The sequence below is a fragment of the Myxocyprinus asiaticus genome, chromosome 35 (genome assembly GCF_019703515.2).
Source record: "Myxocyprinus asiaticus isolate MX2 ecotype Aquarium Trade chromosome 35, UBuf_Myxa_2, whole genome shotgun sequence".
Lineage (NCBI taxonomy): Eukaryota > Metazoa > Chordata > Actinopteri > Cypriniformes > Catostomidae > Myxocyprinus > Myxocyprinus asiaticus.
Window position 1 is genome coordinate 13,329,142 of NC_059378.1, and position 17,483 is coordinate 13,346,624.

The 17,483-nt window shown below is 37.5% G+C and overlaps 1 protein-coding gene across 8 annotated transcripts in view; it reads right to left on the minus strand.

The window, feature by feature from the left end:
- LOC127426611 (membrane-associated guanylate kinase, WW and PDZ domain-containing protein 1-like) overlaps nt 1-17,483 on the minus strand; it is a 221,796-nt gene that overhangs the window by 37,625 nt on the left and 166,688 nt on the right. For 6 of the 8 annotated variants that reach the window (XM_051673537.1, XM_051673535.1, XM_051673538.1 and 3 more), the window contains 7 exons: nt 17,028-17,110; nt 16,183-16,218; nt 10,186-10,243; nt 9,286-9,371; nt 7,351-7,467; nt 3,867-4,052; nt 2,491-3,126 (listed from right to left, as the gene is read on the minus strand). In XM_051673537.1, coding sequence (XP_051529497.1) covers nt 2,491-3,126; nt 3,867-4,052; nt 7,351-7,467; nt 9,286-9,371; nt 10,186-10,243; nt 16,183-16,218; nt 17,028-17,110 — 1,202 coding nt within the window. The remainder of the gene's footprint in view (nt 1-2,490; nt 3,127-3,866; nt 4,053-7,350; nt 7,468-9,285; nt 9,372-10,185; nt 10,244-16,182; nt 16,219-17,027; nt 17,111-17,483) is intronic. The other 2 variants (XM_051673539.1, XM_051673540.1) reach the window with 2 other exon arrangements.

The window sequence follows — 17,483 nt, forward strand, 5'->3', positions numbered from 1 at the left end:
TTTTCATAGCATGCAGACATGATTTTAGTAATAAGATATCACAGAATGAGTTTCATTCTGTGCCATCTGAGTCCTCGTTGAGGCTGTGTCATGTACTTGGCCGCATGTGTCATTAAACGGCAACTCCAGTGGCCACATGAAACAGTAACAAATCACATGTCTCTCTGCCCAAATATGGATGACTTTTGCACTGATCTGAACCCAATCCGATTGGTTTAGTGATCCATGACACTACATAATTTCTGATAGCATCATCTGATCCAGGAAAGTTAACATGTTTTCAGCCAGATTGCAAGATGCCAGATAGCCAGAAGCTGTGTGCACTGTGCACATCGTGCTTCATGTCAATTATCTAATGATCTATCCAGCCGATTACCTTGTCTATGGGCTCGTGTGAGAGACAATCGCATCCTCCAAGTAATAGTATGTGATATTTTCTGTTCTGTTTATTTTTCGTGAAGTTATAAGTGGAAATGTGGCATATGAGCAACACCTGTTCACATGAAACATAAATGTCAAAGACATATACTTAGCTATTTCTCACTATATTTTTGTCTGTGAGTAAACCAAATAGGTGGGTTGTATTCTACTCTTCGCGAGCTTTACAACAACATATGAAACATGGCTATTTGGTGAGTTAAGTTTTTACTGATTACAATATTATGTACAGTACAAAATGTTCATAAATAATCAAAATGGAAAACTTCTGATTTGTCTGCAATTTCAAAGCACTTGTTCGGTTTTGGTCATACTGCCTACATGCATTGTAAATAGAGCTTCTAAGCTTTCAAACGCTAGTTATTTTGTGTTGGTCAAGACTGCAGTTATTAATATTTTGACAGCTCAAAAGATTAAAGTCAGACTAAAATGATTAGCGACCTAGTAAATAATAAACTTCGTTTATAATGTTGAGATCCTTCGAAAGGATATGCAGAGTTGTAGGAGCTCCACACGAGGAACAGCACAAGGTTTGGCAAACTTTTTCACTATTTATTCTTATGATTAATCCAAGGAAAATTCTAATTTACATTATATGACACCTTCAATATTTGGATTCAGGTAATTTAGGTTCCAGTGGCTCTGAATCAAAGCTGAATGTGTAAAACATATTCACTTACTGTTTTTTGTATACCAAAGTCAGTTCAGTATAATATATTTGTTGTTAAACCATTGTTCCTTGTGAGTTCTTAGTATTAAGGAGAGAATTGCCATAGGGTGTGCATGCCACATGGATCCAAGAATGAGCAATGTCTGTCTGTGTCCTGCAGCCTGTGCATAAATTACCCTAAAAACAGCTTCAGCAAAAAGTGATGTGACGTCAGTTCAATAGGCTATCAAACCTTGAATGACAACATGGTTTTTTGCATTACCAAAATAGCTTGAGTCTAGGAGCCAGGCTCTATTGATGAGCCATAAAAGACATAAGCACTGCATATACTTTTGTTTACACGCTGGTAACTGTCCCGAATGACAAATGGGGATGTTTTAATACAACAGGCTCTGGCCTTGCAATTGGCATGCAGCAATTTCCTAGCCATGTTAAGAGTACTTACACTAGACAGATAAGGGCACTTTCAATTCATCAAATTAATAATCCAAATGCCAGGCTCTAACTGAATGTTCTGAAAACAGGCAAAACAGGAATTTGACGCTGGTTCAGAAAGGCCTTGGGATTTGTGTGTGCAAAACTTTTGGAATAATTCTCTCAAGTTTTTATGAGCAGAGACATCAACTGCTTTGACAGTCAAATGCTGTTATTAGTGTTTTCACTCATTTCAATCAAACACAATTCTTTCTCTTGATTTCTCCCTCTATGTTTCTTTAACTCTCTTTTGCTGTCTGTGGATGTGTCTATCTTTCAGTCTTTCTCCTCTCTCCTGTGTCATTGCCTGAAAAGGCAGTGGCTTTCCAACAATAGCAGGCATCCTTGACATTTCCACCTTTTCTAACTTCCTTCCCAAATATTCAAGACAGAAAGAGAGCTGCATGCATGTATTAGGTGAAGCTAACAGACAGCTGATACTGAAGGAATGCCATTTCAAGGGAAAAGCATGAGTCAAAGACTCCATATTCATGAACGGTACTGACCTCCCACCCGAGACGGTTTCCATCTGCACCTCTCCCTGTCACTCTCTCTTCATCCCTTGTGCAAGATTCAAGAACATGCCACTCAGTGACAGAATGTATGTGTCTCTCTCACTTTTGCCTTGCTTGTGCAATCTTACATATTTCCTTTTAAACCTATAGTCTCATTTAGCAAGACTTGTAACAGTTGGCATAAAGTCTGGTATACTTCACATATTCTGGCCAAGAACCATCCACAAAGTCATGCCAATCAGGTTAGAACTGGTGATTTCTGCCAGCTCTGACCATTTTTGTGTGCAATATACATCAGACAATCCATGAACAGGCTGTGCCGTTTAAGACTATTTACACTATACAAATACATTTGATAACAATATAAAAAGCATAATTTCCTTGTAGACTTACCTCTTTGCACCAGCATGGTCACCTCACTGCCTTTGGGACACTTGCTGAGCAGGTCGACCACCTGATTGTGTGTCAGGTTCTGCACGTTCCTCTTGTTGACCTCCATGATGATGTCGCCCTCCCTCAGCCCTCTGCATCGCGGGTAATCCACTATCTGCTTCACTCGCTGGCCTCCTCCAGAGGGGCTGTCCGCTATTGTGAAGCCAAATCCTTTGTCACCCTTCTCCATGTGGACGGTAATGAGCTCAGGCTGGATTACAATCGAAGATGCCAACGTGACCACATCACTGGGATAACCATGAGAGCCATTGGAAGCCACCTCCGCTGAAGGGCTGTGGGGACGTGGTGGGTCGCTAGAGCCATTTAAACTACCACCACCGCCTCCCGTTTCACTCCCATGACTAGATGGCGAGTCGTAACTCTCTTTACCATTGACGATGATGGGCTCCTTGTCTAAAATGGCCACAGAGGTCACCAGGCTGGTGTTGGGGTCATCGGGGTCAAAGGGCAAAGGATAGCCCCGGCAGAGTTCAAGGTCGACCATGGAGCCAATAGGAATGGACTGAAAGATCTTCACAACCTGGGCGTGTGTGTAACCCAGCACGCAGATGTCATTTACACTCACAATAACGTCACCTGGGAAAAAGATTAAATGGGTTGACTAAACTCAGGAACAAAGATCACAGCACTAAGATGAGTTTTACTACCACACCTGTACTTATTTTAGGAGATAACATCAACTTATGTATAATATGTGTACACATCCTGAATGAATAATGAATATCAAACACCAAAAAATCTTACAGTAAAATTCTTACATCATTACAATAAATTATTAAAGAAATAGTTCACCCAAAAAAGAAAAGTCCTCACTCACCCTTAAATCTAGGCTGCATTCGCATCTAGAATTAAAAAATGGTGCATAACACTCAGTTACAGTACAGACGCAAGAACCTGAAACACCATTTTCTAATCTGAACGCAGGGGTGGGCTAGACGCGAGCTTCGGTGGAGGCGTAGATAATCAGGTAATAACAACTTACATTTTGGTCTGTTCCTCAAGCAAAGTTATTGTATGGCTTCTGATGACAACAGCACACGAATATGGGCTACTTTTATGGTGTTTAATCGGCCTCCAGAACTTTCTTATCATTTATAAACAGTCACAAATTTCTCTGTTTGCGCTTATGACATTTATCATGTTCAAATAATGCTACAACACTTTGGGTTTGGGGGAAGCATCCTTTTTCTTGGTTTGGGCCACTGCCCCTCAAAATGTCTGTGCACGCCCCTGCATGAAGGGGAGTACATAATGACAGAATTTTCATTTTTGGGTTAAACTAGTACTTCTTTACTACTATTTATATATTTTCTTACCAGTTTCCATCTTCCCATCCAAGGCAGCTGGTCCATCGAGCACCAGACTCTTTATCTGCAGGAACTCATCTGGTTCATCTCCTCCTACTACAGTAAAGCCGAACCCACGCCTGCTCTTCTTCAGCTTGGTGTTAATGAATGTCCCCTTCAGTTCTGCTGGGTTCCTTGTAAAAAATGGCTTCCCTCCTGCAATAAGAAAAGCATTGCATTGTTTGTGTGTCATGGGAATATGAGAAGGTAAATTTGTCTATATCTAATGCTATATTACAGTATGTAGGGCTGGGTATTGATACAGATTTCCCGATTCGATTCTGATTCAATATCGTTTCGATATGGGTATATTTCAGTTATAATGTACATTTTGCTTACATATGAAATAAATTATCTTCCAGCTAATGCTATTAATTATATGGGGGACCTTCAAACCTGGTACATTATGAAAATATTAATTTAACTAATTATATTTTATTCGTTTTTTATAATTTTGGACACATTTTGCATTTTAAAAAATTAACAAATCCATGTATTCAATCAATAAATAAGATATTATATTTCATATATAATTTTTTTACTACATGATTACTGTTTAATTGCATAATTTTTACTATTTACAAGTATTTACATTGATTTGTTGAAAAGTACTAAAACCGGTACTGTCTCTTTAACAAACCCGGCAATTCCGTAAAGTGCATCAGTAGATGAGTGCGTGTTAATGAGACAGGACTAGAATGGCTTTATCTTATCTGTGCCATGTATGATTATTACACTGACTGTAGTGAACAGAAATGGTATTAAAAGAGACATTATTCAATGACAAATGGGTTGTGTGGATCTCGTCTTTGGACACACATTACCTAAAACAACTTTTAGTCTCAACGCATAGTGAAAGGATCTCGCTGCTGAATACTCCACCAATATACTACACAATTACTGGTGAGTGAAATGTAAACATTTACCAGCCAGTTGCCCAATATATATATATTTGAGTCATATAGCACGACATTTGTTTGCTAATGTGAGCGATTTCCTCTCATTGTAGTAAAGAGTTGTGCCAGGACTTTGGTTGCACGTTGAGTAAAAGATTGATCTTGGGATTTAAGAATCGATATCGAGATCGTTAAAATGACGATAGCGATGCATCAGAAAATCTATATTTTTACCCACCCCTAATACTATGTATTCAGACTAAATAAGGCCTACATAACCTACAAACTTCAAGGCTTTTTACACAAGACTTTGTCAAGCCAACAACAAAGTTTGCCTTAATGAGCTTTCCTTTTTTAGTTAGTACTGCTCTGTCAATGTCAGAAATGACAGTGTAGACCTCTGCAGATAATTTTGTGAAATAATAATGTTATTTTAATTGTACAGAAATTTGCAAAAATGAATGTGAGCAGATGCATCGGCTGGTAGTCGATCCTAGATCAGAGCAAAAGTACAGTTAGAACCCACAACAAATTAGTCTGACACTCAAGAGAGAATGAAAGGAGAAACTGTAGGAGTGGGCAGAGGAGAAGGGTGTGATAGGCTAGAGAGAGGTTGTGTGATCTGTTCATCATGGCCTGTCATGACAGAAGGAATAGAGCAAGCTGCAGAGAGACCCTGAGGAGAGAGAGACACACTGTACACTGAATGTAAATGACTGGACATGATAGAGATATATAAATGAGAGAGGGAAAACACGACAGAGAGAGAGAAACAGAGCTGTTTATAAGAGAATAAATTCTAAATGCACACACATACATCAAACAGCATTTACAGTGGGGTCTCAAAAGTGACAGTACATTGAAAATATGGAATTCAAAATCTAATTTAAACTTGGAAATAAACAAAGTTTTAAGATTTAAAAAAAAAAAAAGATCAACAAAGAAACGCTATGATGTAAAATGAACAAAATATTTAAAATTCTGCCCTATTTCTAAGTCACTAATCAAATAAACAAATATGTGACATTGGCCATGTTGACTAAAAAAGGTCAGATTTCCTTGCTTCCATTGAAGAACACAAGATGCTCTAAGGAGCATTCTCAAATCAAGCTGGGATAACATGGATCATCAGATTTTGCACAAACTTGTGGATGTCCATGCTCAAGTGCATGCTGTCATTAAAGTAAAAGGGGGGCATACCAATTACTTTAGCCCTATATAATTACTAAACACTAAATATTATTATTGAAATTTCACTTTTTTTCTCTCTCTCTTTTTTTTTTTTTTTTTTTTTTAACTCAGATTGTTATGATTTGCAATGAATAGACTTTTGGACCCCACTTTATCTAATACTAAATGTATAAAAAAAAAAAAATGATCAAAGATTAAAATGTTTGCAACATTTTTACAATCTCAAGCCTCGTGCGACCGTGCGTACACATGCGTGGACGTTGTATTTTGGCTTCGCTAAATTCATTTAAACCGACTGATCTCTGTTCAGGAGACTCTGTGCTGACAGTAAAGGGTTAATCTTTCGATTATGTGACAAAACAACATGGTGTTGACCACAGCAGAGTTTGAAACGCCACGCCGCTAAACACAATGTACACTAATTTTTTCCTTAGAAATCCTATTTTTACTGTGCACTTTCACATTGAGAATCAATGGGTTCATCCAAAAGCTGAAAAATGTTTCTTTCAGAGGCTTTATATGCAGTTAGGATGAAAATAAGGTGCATTTCGAACTGTTCTTAGACCAATGGAGACAGACAGCTCACTGGAGGTTAAGTCTAAATAGTGAGCAAGGGAGCAAGGGAGTATCCTATAGCTCTCTATGCAGCTAAGTGCATCAATAACAACACTCCTGGAAACACAATAAACAATTTGATAAAAATAAATCTGGCTTTCTATAGCCAGGTATTATTTAAAATTTCACAACTTAGTCCCGCAGTCCAAATATGTGGGCATCAAATTTTAGGAAAACGATTTGGTCTAGATTTTAAAAAATGTTCTGCATGTTTATTAGGTGCTACTAGTTACAAATCAAAAAGGAAAAGGAAAATGCCCCCATCCGTCACGCTCAAGGTCTCAGGAGGCAAGAGCATGAGCCTTGGTCAGATCTTTGTGCATCAAATAATGTGTGAATTGCAGATGAAATCTTTTAAAAGGACACCATCTCTTTTCACTGACATTGTACATAATGCATATTTTGTATAAGATGACACCATAAAAACCAGCAATTGAAAGCGAAATTGAAAACAGAAATTGAAAGAGCACCCACATGAAGACGCAATAGAGAAATGGTAACTGGTGTGAAGGACAAGACATTATGTCTTTTCTCTAAAAGAGTGTGTTTGCTAAATCTGTTGTAAATAACCCTATGCAGCTAAATTAAAAATTTTCAAACAATACAGGGACGGAAGAGACAGAGAGCTGAGGGAAGGAAGATTTGGAAAAAGTGAACAAAGTGAGTGAAAAGTGAATGTCCACAGAGGAATACGTCACGCACGGGTGTGTCTGTGTTTGTGTTACAAACAAAAAAAAGGAGGCAGCACATACGTTTAGCCCCCAGTTGGGTTGGCAGTGGAGGGGCGGTGCCGGGGTCTCTGTAAGTCTCTTGGTGGTTAGCAGCATAGCTCGCTAGCGGTGCTCCTGACGAATGCTCCTCTATCCATTCTGAAAGAGTGAAGGGTGCACTTCCTTTTTTTGTGTCTTTTAAGTCAGTCGCACTTCCTGATTATTCAAACTAATACTGAGGCAGTGCAACTGCCATCCTTAGAGCCAAGATAGTGATTAAATAAAAAATGTCCCCCATGTCCTAACTGCATCTAGGTGTGACACAAATCTCAGAATGCATATTGTCAGTATTGTATCGTTACCAGAGGCAGGATATGAGATATTGAACATTCGAAAGAAGTTATTAGGTAATCAGGACAGTGATATTCAGCTGAACTGCATGGGATCAAGACCCAGAGCATGTTGAATCCATTTCTATGGAATTAAGAGAGTTACTCAAGTAGCCTTTAAATGAATATTTAAGTTTAAATACAAGGTAAAGGGGCATTCTGTCACCTACCATAGGAAATAATTTCGAAATTGTATCTCAGTTTGTAAAAAAAATAATTTGTGTACAGAAACACATTTACAGTTGAAGTCTATGGGGCAACCGTTACTGTATGCTTGCCCCATAGACCTAAATTGTAACTTTCTCAACAAGTTTGTTTTTTTGTTTTTTTTATTTTCTCAAAATTGAGGTACAAGTCAAAATTATTTTCTGTGGTAACCAGCAGCTTAAAGGGATTGTTCACCCAAAATAAAAAATTGGAAAATTCTCATTCATCATTCACCCTCATGCCATCCCAGATGTGTATGACTTTCTTTCTTCTGCTGAACATAAATGAAGATTTTTAGAAAAATATTTCAGCTCTGTAGGTCCATACAGTGCAAGTCAATGGGTACCAAAATTTTTAAGCACCAAAAAGCACATAAAGTCTACATTAAAATAACCCATAAGACTCCAGTGGTTAAATCCATATCTTCAGAAGCGATATGATAGGTGTGAGTGAGAAACAGATCAATATTTAAGTCCTTTTTTCCTATAAATTCTCCCCCCTGCCCAGTAGGTGGCATATGCACAAAGAAAGCGAATCGCCAAAAACAAAAGAAGTATGTAAAAGTGAAAGTGGAGATTTATAGTAAAAAAGGACTTAAATATTGATCTGTTTCTCACCTAAACTTATATCGCTTCAGAAGGCGTGGCCTTTACAACTAGATTTGTGTGAATTATTTTTATGTTGCCTTTATGGGTTTTTTGAAGCTTTAAAGTTTTGGTATCCATTCACTATGGACCAACAGAGCTGAGATATTCTTCTAAAAATCTTTATTTATGTTCAGCAGAAGAAAGAAATTCATACACATCTTGGATGCAATGAGGGTGAGTAAATGATAAGAGAAATTCCATTTTTGGGTGAACTATTCCTTTAACTTGTACAGTATTTACCCTGAAATAATCCTTTAATGATAGTAAAGTTTACCTCTGTATTGAAAATGAGCCAGTGTGAAAAAACCCTGATTATATCATATTTAATCTAAGATCAGGTTTAAACAAAGACTGGCCCAAAACATACACATTTATTCATTTAAACACATCAAGTTGAGGTGTAAAAGGAGTGTAAAAAACACCTGTATACACACCATAAGCTTAATGTTATACAGATTTTTCATTTTTTTATTAATGTGATACATTTAAACAAACCCTTAAAAGCAGTGATGAATAAGTGAAAGCAAAATTTAAAACATTTAAAGCTACATTAAAAACTTAAACCATGAGAAGATTAACTGTAAAGTAAAATAAATTCAACATTCCAAAATAATAACACTAGCACAACACCAAATGACAGACATGGACCATCACAGATGTAAAAGTAGAATTAAATTAAAGAAAAAAAACCCCGGCATGTTGTGCCTGAAACGAACCTTGGATATACCGCTCACCTTCAGAAGGCTGAGACTGCTCCAGTTGCTTCTTCCTTTTAGCCTCCAGAATTGGGTTTTCATACTGAGTCTTCCTGTTAATATGGCTGGGATATGGACAGAGAGAGAGTGAGAGAGAGAATAATGATGTGTGAGCAGAGGACACGATAGGGCAGGAAAAGGTTGAGCAGAAGGAGAGAAAGGAAAAGGAAGAGGAATAAAGTGAATTAATTCACAGAAATGGCAATAAAAGGAGCCTTAAATGAATAGTTCAGTCAAAAATTAAAATTCTTTCATTCATACACTATCATGTAATTCCAAATCTGTACTACAGTACTTTCTTCTGTGATACACAAAAGGAGAAATGATTAAGAATGCAGTGGTTGGGGGCCTGGGTAGCTCAGCAAGTAAAGATGCTGACTACCGCACCTGGAGTCGCAAGTTCGAATCCAGGACATGCTGAGTGACTCCAGTCAGGCTTCCTAAACAACCAATTGGCCCAGTTGCTAGGGTGGGTAGAGTCACGTTGGGTTAACCTCCTACTCATGGTCACTATAATGTGGTTCTCGCTCTCGGTGGGGCGCGTGGTGAGTTGTGTGTGGATACGAGGCAAATTACGAGGCAAATACAGTTCAAAACTTACATAAACATTTGCAATGACAAAAACTGGAATGCTTCCTTCCTCAGAGGTTGAAACAACATCAAAACATATGAATGCATTTATATTTATACGCAACAAACCCAAGGGTCTCTCAGAAGGAGAAGGAGTGAGAACAAGTTTTCAAAATGGTAACGGCAACAAAGGGTATGTACAGCCGAAATGGAACAGGCCCGATCAAATGAATGGATACTGACTCTTTATTGTTTGGGATATACTGAAGTGAAGAAATGTATTATGGGTAAATATAAAATATAACTTACTCAACATAATACACCCCATACACTGGATCATCAATCTTCTCCCAGCCTGTGGGCAGCTCTGGAAAAGAAGCAAAAACACAAGAGATTCTGAATCATTGTTACCAATTCAACAAAGCTTAAATCAAGTCCTTAGTAATGTGAGGTCTTGATATTTCTACCAATTAAAACTTCAGAGATTTCAAACTAACAAGCCAGCTGTTTGAAACTATAATGATCATGTTGAGAAACTCATAAATTATATGATGCAAATGCAAATCCTCATGTCTTAACCAGGCCTGATGAGACAAGTTTACAGTGACAAATAATTTGTCTGTCCTATCTAAACATGACAAAATCTGAGTGAATACAAATATATTTAATGTTAAATATACAGTTATGTGGAGCAGAATTTTGGACCAATGTGATTTTATATATATATATATATATATATATATATATATATATATATATATATATATATATATAAAGTGTTTAAAAAGTAAAACATCCATAAGTGTCAGTGGAATTATTTGCTATTTGAGAGATCAGAAGTTTTTTTAATAACAGGCTAAAGTTTGCATGTTGAGGTTTGCCATCTCAGTTTGCCCTCAGAAACACAGCTCTCTGACAAAGTTTGAATAAACAACAGATCTGTAAAGCATTTCCAACTCTTTTGACCTTGCAAACAACAAGGCTCCAAAAATATTCAAAATCTTGCAGGAAACGATGCAAGATACAATGCAAATGCAAAAACAATGCAAGATATTCAGAGATAACAACTTGCAAACAACAGCAAAACTGTTAAGGTGAAAAAATACACAAAATGTCTATAATAATAAAATAATCATGAGAAAGCACCACTGTGTTTGACATTGCAATGTATCTCCTCCATGCATATGAAAATATTGTGTACTTTGCCATGACGACGCTTGTTTCGGCAAAAATGTCTTTGCGCCTGGGACACAGAGCAGCTGTATTTGCCTAGCGCCGGCAGAATGCACGAAACTCATCATTATGGCTCCCAGAGAGAACACTTCTATATTGTGCCAGTTTCTAATTGGTCAACAAAAGCTGCACACATTTATAATGTTTTGAGCAAAGCAAGAACTCATTATCTCTCCCAGACAGCATTAGCAAATAAGGATGACTGCCGTACTGTTCTAATGAACCTATAAATGTCAAACAACACTAATTGCTTACAAATAATGATCTACTGTTGAGCAATTCACTCTGCAGCCTCTGTCTCATTTATAACTCCTCCATTCTTGGGTTAAACCTTTCTCGGTTTAAACATTTGTAATCAACAAGTGTTTTTGTTGGGTGAAACTTAAAGCTGTAGGATTTACGTACACAAATAATATGAAATATTATAAGTTCACCGTTCATCTTAAAATAAGCCCAAGCTGAAGCATGTGAGAGGGCATGTTTTTGGAAAATATTAAACCAAATTCTAAATTCCAACTGCATAAATTTGTGAAACCATTTTCCTCCACGAAAAAATATAATTCATGCTGTAACAGTTGTCATGACGGTGCGAGCTCTGGTGCAAAGAAGGGATAATTTACACCTGTCAAAGCCTCTTCTACTAGACAACCTTGCTTAAAAAAATTTAATCTTAGATAGCTGGCTAGTCTTCGCTGATTTTAGCTGGTTTAAGCTGGTCTCCCAGCCTGGCCAGCTGAAAAGTGCCCCAAACCCCTCAGTCCAACCTGACCACAATAGAGCGCAACAGTCTGGTTTAGGATGCAAAAATCCCATAATTGTTTTCCACAGACTAATTGATTTTCGACGATATATATATATTGGTGCCAAAAGTTTGGAATAATGTACAGATTTTGCTGTTTCGGAAGGAAATTGGTACTTTAATTCACCAAAGTGGCATTCAACTGATCACAAAGTGTAGTCAGGACTGATGTAAAAAACAGCACCACCACTATTTGAAAATAGTCATTTTTGATCAAATCTAGACAGGCCCCATTTCCAGCAGCCATCACTCTAACTCAGTAATCATGCTAAATTGCTAATTTGGTACTAGAAAATCACCTTTACCTGTGGATGTATTTTAAGGCCTACCTTCAAACTCAGTGCCTCTTTGCTTGACATCATGGGAAAATAAAAATAAATCAACCAAGACCTCAGAAAAAAAATTGTGGACCTCCACAAGTCTGATTCATTCTTGGGAGCAATTTCCAAATGCCTGAAGGTACCACGTTAATCTGTACAAACAATAGTACGCAAGTATAAACACCATGGGACCACGCAGCCTTCATATCGTTCAGGAAGGAGACACATTCTGTCTCCTAGAGATGAATGTAGTTTGGTGCAAAAAGTGCAAATCAATCCCAGAACAACAGCAAAGGACCTTGTGAAGATGCTGGAGGAAACAGGTAGACAAGTATCTATATCCACAGTAAAACGAATCCTATATCGACATAACCTGAAAGGCTGCTCAGCAAGAAAGAAGCCACTGCTCCACAACCGCCATAAAAAAGCCAGACTACAGTTTGCAAGTGCACATGGGGACAAAGATCTTACTTTTTGGAGAAATGTCCTCTGGTCTTATGAAACAAATATTGGACTGTTTGACCATCGTTATGTTTGGATGAAAAAGGGTGAGGCTTGCAAGCCGAAAAAACACCATCCCATCTGTGAAGCATGGGGGTGGCAGCATCATGTTGTGGGGGTGCTTTGCTGCAGGAGGGACTGTTGCACTTCACAAAATAGATGGCATCATGAAGAAAAATATGTGGATATATTGAAGCAACATCTCAAGACATCAGCCAGGAAGTTCAGACGCAAATGGGTCTTCCAAATGGACAATGACCCCGAGCATACCTCCAAAGTTGTGGCAAAATGGCTTAAGGACAACAAAGTCAAGGTAATGGAGTGGCCATCACAAAGCCCCTGACCTCAGTCCGATAGAAAATTTGTGGGCAGAACTGAAAAAGTCGCCTACAAACCTGACTCAGTTACATCAGTTCTGTCTGGAGGAATGGGCCAAAATTCCAGCAACATATTGTGAGAAGCTTGTGGAAGGCTACCTAAAGTGACCCAAGCTAAACAATTTAAAGGCAATTCTACCAAATACTAACAAAGTGTATGTAAACATCTGACCCGCTGGGAATGTGATGAAAGAAATAAAAGCTGAAATAAATCATTCTCTCTACTATTTTTCTGACATTTCACATTCTTAAAATAAAGTAGTGATCCTAATACAGGGAAAGTTTTCTATGATTAAATGTCAGGAATTGTGAAAAACTGAGTTTAAATGTATTTGGCTAAGGTGTATGTAAACTTCTGACTTCAACTGTATATATATGCATATATATATATATATATATATATATATATATGCATGCATGTATCGCGAACCCTCCAGGTGTCCCAGTTTGAGCCTTTCAAAATCTGGTCAGAAAACGCACTAGATGTGTCTGGGACTTCAATGACACATCTGAACCTTTATTGGAATGACTGTTCGTTGTGTTGCCAATGCATGATGTTAAAACAAAGAGAACAGAAACAATATAATATCCAGTAATTTATTCTGACTTTCTTTCTCTCCACTCCACTCAACCCCCCCCCCAGTCTTTTCACTCATTCCATCTTACACCATCAATCAGTGATTTGTTTTACATTTCATTTGGAATTGGTATAGAGTTTTGTTTGATGTTAAGTTTTCAGAGTTGCAACAAGACTTATTTTCTCATGTCAAATGCACTAAAGAGGACTTTGTGGTTAAAGTTAAATAATAAAGAAGCATTCTTAAATCAGAATTATGTGTTTTCTTCTACTGTAATATCAGTAATGAAATTCAGTTGGTCTTATTAAAATGAAGATTTTTAATATTATAAGTATTATTTACCAACTGTACGTTTGGGTGTCCAGCTATACGACCCACGTTGCACAAATGCCTGTTTTCCCCCATTCTATATGTATCACTTGACATAAAAACTAAAACTAAAATAAAAATAAAAACTAAATGAAATGAAAAACTAAAACTAAACTATAAAATATTTAAAAACTAAAACTAAACTAAAGCTAAACTAAATTAGAATGAAAAATGTAAAACGAAATAGAAATAAAAACGAAATAAAAAATTTAAAACTATTATAGACTTGGTTTAGACTAAGCTTGTGGTAAAATCCCATAAAAAAAATTTGTTATATGCAATGTTTTAGACAAACGAATTGCAGAACCACACTGCTATTTGTATTGCAAGGATAATATAATAAAGTATTGCAATAATTTAAATAAAGAAAAGGCAATGAGCCAGTATTTTCTTTTATATTATTTTTAATATACTGTATGCATCCTATTTTATACTAAACTGTAATTCTTAATGTAATTATTCCATGTGTACTTATATCACTGTACCTTGTATTATATTATCCAAGCATTATTAAAAGAGAAGTTGGGTTCTAGAGTCCGTTTGGAAGATAATCGTAGAAAAATGCATGAGCAATTATAAATAGGACATATGTTTATGCAACAGCGCTCTTTACTCACCTCACTCATATAAAAAACATATATTATATACTCCTCAAAATGCATCAACACCATGGAAAGAACATAATGAAACAGTTATGCCGAATTAGGTAAATAAATGCTTTAACAGTGTTCAATATCTTAATCTCTAACAGCTGAAGGGTTCAGACAGGAGACTGGTATGACAAAAGTGCCACCTACTGTACAGGGGGGAAATAGTTTTTCATTTCATGTTTTTACAGACTCTTTGTGAATAGACCATCCGTCACTGGTTCGTCTCGCAAAATCGTCATGGATTTGGTGTGAACAGGCCTTAACATTGTAGTGTCAAGTTTTGCATCACCCACATTTCCTTCAGAAAATTTAAAAATCTAGTTTAAAATGTTGATTGGGAAAGCTGGACCAAGATTACAGGTAAAAGGATAACATCTACCTAAAGAAAAAGTTTAACAGTGCATCCTATCCCTCCCCCAAACCATTACAGCGACTCAGCTGTCCAAAATTGCCCAATAATCTGTTTGCATCCCATCTTCTCTCTCTCTATAAGATCAGGTCTCTCCCGTGTGACTGGATACTCTCGTACCTACTGCCCCATTCCGCAGGCACGGCATCCATTTAATGGCTCTGATTTCTCAAATCAATAGCTATTGACCGTGCTCTTCCAATCAGCCCGGACACAAACACAGGGCTCCTCAAGGCCAATGCCTGCATCGCCTAATCTGTTACTAATGATGAATCAGCCCTTCAATTACAAAGGCTCTCTGAACAGCAGCGAGAGAGTTCGTTGTGCTGGAAAATGACTGATATAGTGCGCACTACGCAGTGTCGATGGCAACACTGATTAAAGCAACAAATTATTCAATGATTTGACTGTCACTGTTAGTTCGACATAACGGTTTCAGATATTTGAATGCATAATACAAACAGAACCACTCCCAGCTGTGAGAGCTCTGAGTTAAACTGTGCACACTTCAGTGGTAGAAATAGTAACAATGAATATTTTATATCATGCAGTGCCTATGACAACACAAATGAACCCGGTTTGAAAGTAATTAAATGTTTTTTTGTGGTCATTCCAAAATGAATACATAAGAACTCTAGATGACAGCAATAATAAACCATGGCAGTGCAAGTGCAAGTGCATTGTGCATAAATGTTATCCCTCTGCACCGATCTGGGCTCAATTTTGAGGTCTATTTAAATAGTTCTGTTGTTAGGTAAAAAAAATGTTGTTCCAAAACCATCTGACTTAATTTCTTCCGTGGAATACAAAGGGAGATAATAGGCAGAATGTTATGGGCCGACACCATCAGTCGGCATTTACTTTCATTGCATTTAACTACTCCTTTTGTGTTCAACGGAAGAAAGAAGGTCATTTCAGTTATGGACCAACATCAGTGTGAGTAAATGATGACAACATTTTCAAAAGTAGCTGGTTCCAAAACAGCACAGAAGGGTCGTTTCTACTCAGACAACATGCAGACTGTGTCAAGACATTGGGAAAAAATGTTTCCCCATGGAATTGTGGCCTACCTAGCTCATTGTCCAGTTCCTCTGTATGTACCCCTTCTTCTCGAGTAAAAGGGGAGCAGGTGTGCGCAAAGCAGGGTGAGAGAAGAAGGAAAGGGGTGTCAGAGAGACAGAGAGGGTTAGCTGATCAAAAAGCACATTACAGCTTAAAGCAGGCCGTAGCCTTGTAACTATGCCACCATATTATATACACTGTTGAAATAAAGTGGTATCTTTTAAAATCAGCTGTCAAAGTAGTCGCATCTGTTAAAGGCAAAATTATCTGGATTGTGTCTGTGTTAACATAAAACTTACATAAAAATATAGGATCTGAGCAACTAGAATCAGGCCCCTTTTTCCCTAATGATCATATTTAGCATCCTTCCTGGGGTGCTTTTTTGGCTACAGACATCACACATGGAGCTGTCAGAGGTAAATTGGTTGTAGAGGTGAGATTCAAGAGAATTACTTGTTTACGTGAGAAGATTTAATATAATCCAAACACTCCTTGTAGTATTACAGCGGCTGCCTTAGTCATTCTGCCAAAAGGTGAAAATGGATGCTATAGCTAAGACAGCTCAAAAGCGCCATCTAAAGGCCATCATAGGATTGCCTTGGATGCACTTGCTGCAGTGAGGGGCGTCTACCGTGAATGAGTTTGATTTATGGGAGATTTAAGGGTAAAACCTCAGCTCCAAAAATCTTTTCCATGTGTTTTTATAATTGTGAAATAAATTTACGACAAATATGCATAAAAGCACATTCAGACACAGCACAGACACAGTTATGAAGGCATGTAATTACAAGCACACCATAAAAAACACATTCACATGAGCAAACAGGATAGAAACATAGTCATGTGTCCATACCATCATCTTCACATTCCTCTAGGGGCTTCTGAGGTTTGTCCAGGCATCGGGGGTCTATCCAGGATGTTGTCTTTGTGTTGTGACTAAGAATATTTCAGAGCACAGTGAATTAAGCATTGTTCTAAAAAAAAGATGCCTGCAGAACAACATCCTGTGTTCTCATTTCTCCATCCCAGCAGGCAGGAAAACATATACTAAAGATATCACAAAGTTTCGTATGGACATCCTTCTCTTGTTATCTAAAAAACTGCCAGAAGCTATATCTAAACTTAACAAAAGACATTGCAACGCCATCTTTAATAGTCCAATCAATGTCAATACATCCATCTTTTTATTTATTTATTTAAACAGCTTACAGGAATATTCCAGGTTCAATTCAATTAAGCTCGATCGACAGGATTTGTGGCATAATCAGGGCTCGACATTAACGCTTGTCCAGGACAAGTGGATTTTTGA